At 39.8% G+C, this 3,437-nt stretch overlaps 1 protein-coding gene across 6 annotated transcripts in view; it reads left to right on the top strand.

Annotated features, from left to right (window-relative positions):
• The window catches only part of Tnik (TRAF2 and NCK interacting kinase), a 400,539-nt gene that overhangs the window by 389,285 nt on the left and 7,817 nt on the right, over positions 1-3,437 (top strand). For all 6 annotated transcript variants that reach the window (XM_029475111.1, XM_021158657.1, XM_021158658.1 and 3 more), the window contains one exon: positions 1,792-1,892. In XM_029475111.1, the coding sequence (XP_029330971.1) occupies positions 1,792-1,892 (101 nt within the window). The remainder of the gene's footprint in view (positions 1-1,791; positions 1,893-3,437) is intronic.

Consider the following 3,437-nt stretch of genomic DNA (forward strand, 5'->3'; position numbering starts at 1 on the left):
AGGAGTGTTCCTCTTTCTCCACATCCTAGCCAGCATCTGCTGTCACCTGAATTTTTGATCTTAGCAATTCTGACTGGTGTGAGGTGGAATCTCAGGGTTATTTTGATTTGTATTTCCCTGATGATTAAGGATGTTGAACATTTTTTAGGTGCTTCTCAGCCATTCGGTATTCTTTAGTTGAGAATTCTTTGTTCAGCCCTGTAACCCATTTTTAATAGGTTATTTGATTTTTCTGGAGTCCAACTTCATGAGTTTTTGTATTTATTGGATATTAGCCCTCTATCGGATGTAGGATTGGTAAAGATCTTTTCCCTATCTGTTGGTGGCCTTTTTTGTCTTATTGACCGTGTCCTTTGCCTTACAGAAGCTTTGCAATTTTATGTTGCATTTGTCTATTGTTGATCTTAGAGGATAAACCATTGGTGTTTTGTTCAGAAAATATTCCCCTGTCCCTATGTGTTCAAGGCTCTTCCCCCACTTTCTCTTCTATTACTGTCAGTGTATTTGGAACAAGGATATATACTCCACTATGTTCATAGCAGACTTATTTATAATAGCCAGAAGTTGGAAAGAACCCAGATGTCCTTCAACAGAGGAATGGATACAGAAAATGTGGTACATTTACACAATGGAATACTACTCAGCTATTAAAAACAATGACTTCATGAAATTCTTAAGCAAAAGGATGGACCTAGAAAGTATATCATCCTGAGTGAGGTAACCCAGTTACAAAAGAACATACATGGTATTCACTCACTGATAAGTGGATATTAGCCCAAAAGCTTGAAATAACCAAGATACAATTCACAGACCACATGAAGTTCAAGAAAAAGGAAGACCAAAGTATGAATGTTTCGGTCCTTAGAAGGGGGAACAAAAACCTCATGGGAGGAAATACAGAGACAAAGTGTGGAGCAGAGACTGAAGGAAAGGTTGTCCAGAGACTGCCCCATGTGGGGATCCATCCCATATACAGAAACCAAACCCAGACACTATTGTGGATGCCAAGAACTGCTTGCTGACAGTAGCCTGATATAGCTGTCTCCTGAGAGGCTCTGCTAGAGCCTGACAAATACAGAGACATGCTCTCAGCCAATCATTGGACTGAGCACAGGGTTCCCAATGGAGGAGTTAGAGAAAGGAGTAAAGGAGCTGAAGGGGTTTGTAACCCCATAGGAGGAACCAACCAGAGCCCCCAGAGATCCCAGGGCCTAAACCATGAAAGAGTATACATGGAGGAACCCATGGCTCCAGCTAAATATATAGCAGAGGATGGCCTTGTTGACATCAAAGGGAGAAGATCCCCTTGGTCCTGTGAAGGCTCAATGCCCCAGAGTAGGGGAATGCCAGAGTGGGGAGGCGGGAGTGGATGGATGGGTGGGGGAACACCATCATAGAAGCACGGGGAGGGGGAAGGGGTAGGAAGTTTCCAGAGGGGAAACTGGGAAAGGGGATAACATTTGAAATGTAAATAAATAAAATATCCAATAAAAAATTTAAAACAAAGATGATGTAGGTCCTTATCAGAGTGAATATCCTTTAAAGACAAAAGTCCTTTAATATAAACTTTTAAAAATTCTAGTATTATATTAACCAGGTACACTAAAGTCAGTTAAATTTGTGTGCAAAAACAAAACCAAAATAAAAAACAATAGTAATCTATTCCAAGAACTATGTCCTCAACTATGAATACCTATAGACAGGTACCTACATTCATTAATATCATTAATTAAAAAACATCTTGGCTAAATTGACATGATTTCTAAATCTTACTGTTCTTTTCCATTTTAGTTAAATATGAAAGAATCAAGTTCCTGGTGATTGCCTTAAAGAATGCAGTAGAGATATATGCGTGGGCCCCTAAACCTTACCATAAGTTCATGGCATTTAAGGTAAGTGTGGATGTTGCGTGTTTATTTTTCAGTTTTTTGCCAGAGTTCTGTTTTCCACATAAGCCAATATCAGTTTTATTATATAGAGAATATTATTTAAAATAAACAATGCTTAAATGTATTATCTCAAAAGACGTAAGTATTAAAAATGCTACCCAGCTCATCACATTTAAATCTGATTGTCCTCTTCCACTGAGAGGTCTATGAACTGTTGACTTCAAGAGGAATTTAGTTTGAAATGGGTAGCAGGAAAGGTACCAAACACAACATTACACAATAGTCTCTGTTGTAAGGCTACTTTAAGTCAAGTATTGTCTGATATTTTGTCTGAAAAAGGCAGATCTATAGTGCCACTAGGGTCCAGATCTGCTAATCATCACAAACATTTTCGAATAAACTCTCTAAGGCTCAGTGGATTTTTGTTTATCCCTATTGCATGAAGCCATCTCTGAATTAAATGCTGAAGGCAGTCAGTCATGGAAAAGACATCATTCCTCTGGATTTCGATCCTGATTGCTTTTGTGTTTGTTTGCATTGCCTTGGTCTATACACATCACAGATAGGTTGGCTATTCATAGGTTCAGGCAGAGTGGGATGGTGATGTGCTTTGTCCCATTGACCCCATATTATAAAGAAGGAGCCCCAACTGCCAGAAAACAAACATTACTTTGAATCACACCAATGTAATCAGAGTCACATAGCCTAGCCATATCCACTGTGAATTTTATTTCCCATTTTCTTTCTATTTTTCACTTGCTTTCCCTACCTATATAACTATAACTGACTTTTGGATCTTTATTCATCCATGATGCCTGTGCTATGTGAAAGCCAAATCTGCCATGGGATTCTGGCAACCCCCTTAGAGAATGAATCACTCCACTCCCATCTTGTTCTTTTAGTTCCGATGACCCATTGGGGGCATGCTTTGGATGACAGACTCATCAACAGAAATGGGCTCTCCTCCACAGGCACACTTTACTGAAAGACATTTTTTTATTACATTATGTTTATAATGGCAACAAAAAGCTGACTCCCAAAGCTAATGGGGGGGGGGACAACACTTTGCTGCCAAAATCTTTCTCCAGAAAAGCTTTTCAATCAAGATCCCCTTCCCATCCTGACATCTGCTCTCCAGGTCCTAGCCAAAGCCCATGAGACAACAGCAACAACAAAATGCTCCCCTCAACAGATCAGACCCTACCTGGAAGAGAAAGCACAGAGGCAAGGGCTTGGGTAGGAAAGAATGTCATAGACCACAGGTGGAACCATCCCCTAAGACAAGGACAAAAGGCATTGACTTCCTGTGCTGTGACAATGTCTATAAGAGATGGGGAGAGGGCAGTGTTTAAGGGCCGTTGTGGTTTCTTGAGTCTTCTCCTAGAGCCCAGGAGCTGATAAAAGTACAGGATCATGACAAATATAGACAAGCAGGAACACTTCATAGCTAAGGAGCTTCAGCTCTGAATTCAATCAAGAGGAACTGTGGTAAACTTGGCCAGAGCTGTCTTCTTTTCTTTTTTTTTTTTTTTTTTTTTTTTTTTTTTT

The sequence above is a fragment of the Mus caroli genome, chromosome 3 (assembly GCF_900094665.2).
Source record: "Mus caroli chromosome 3, CAROLI_EIJ_v1.1, whole genome shotgun sequence".
Lineage (NCBI taxonomy): Eukaryota > Metazoa > Chordata > Mammalia > Rodentia > Muridae > Mus > Mus caroli.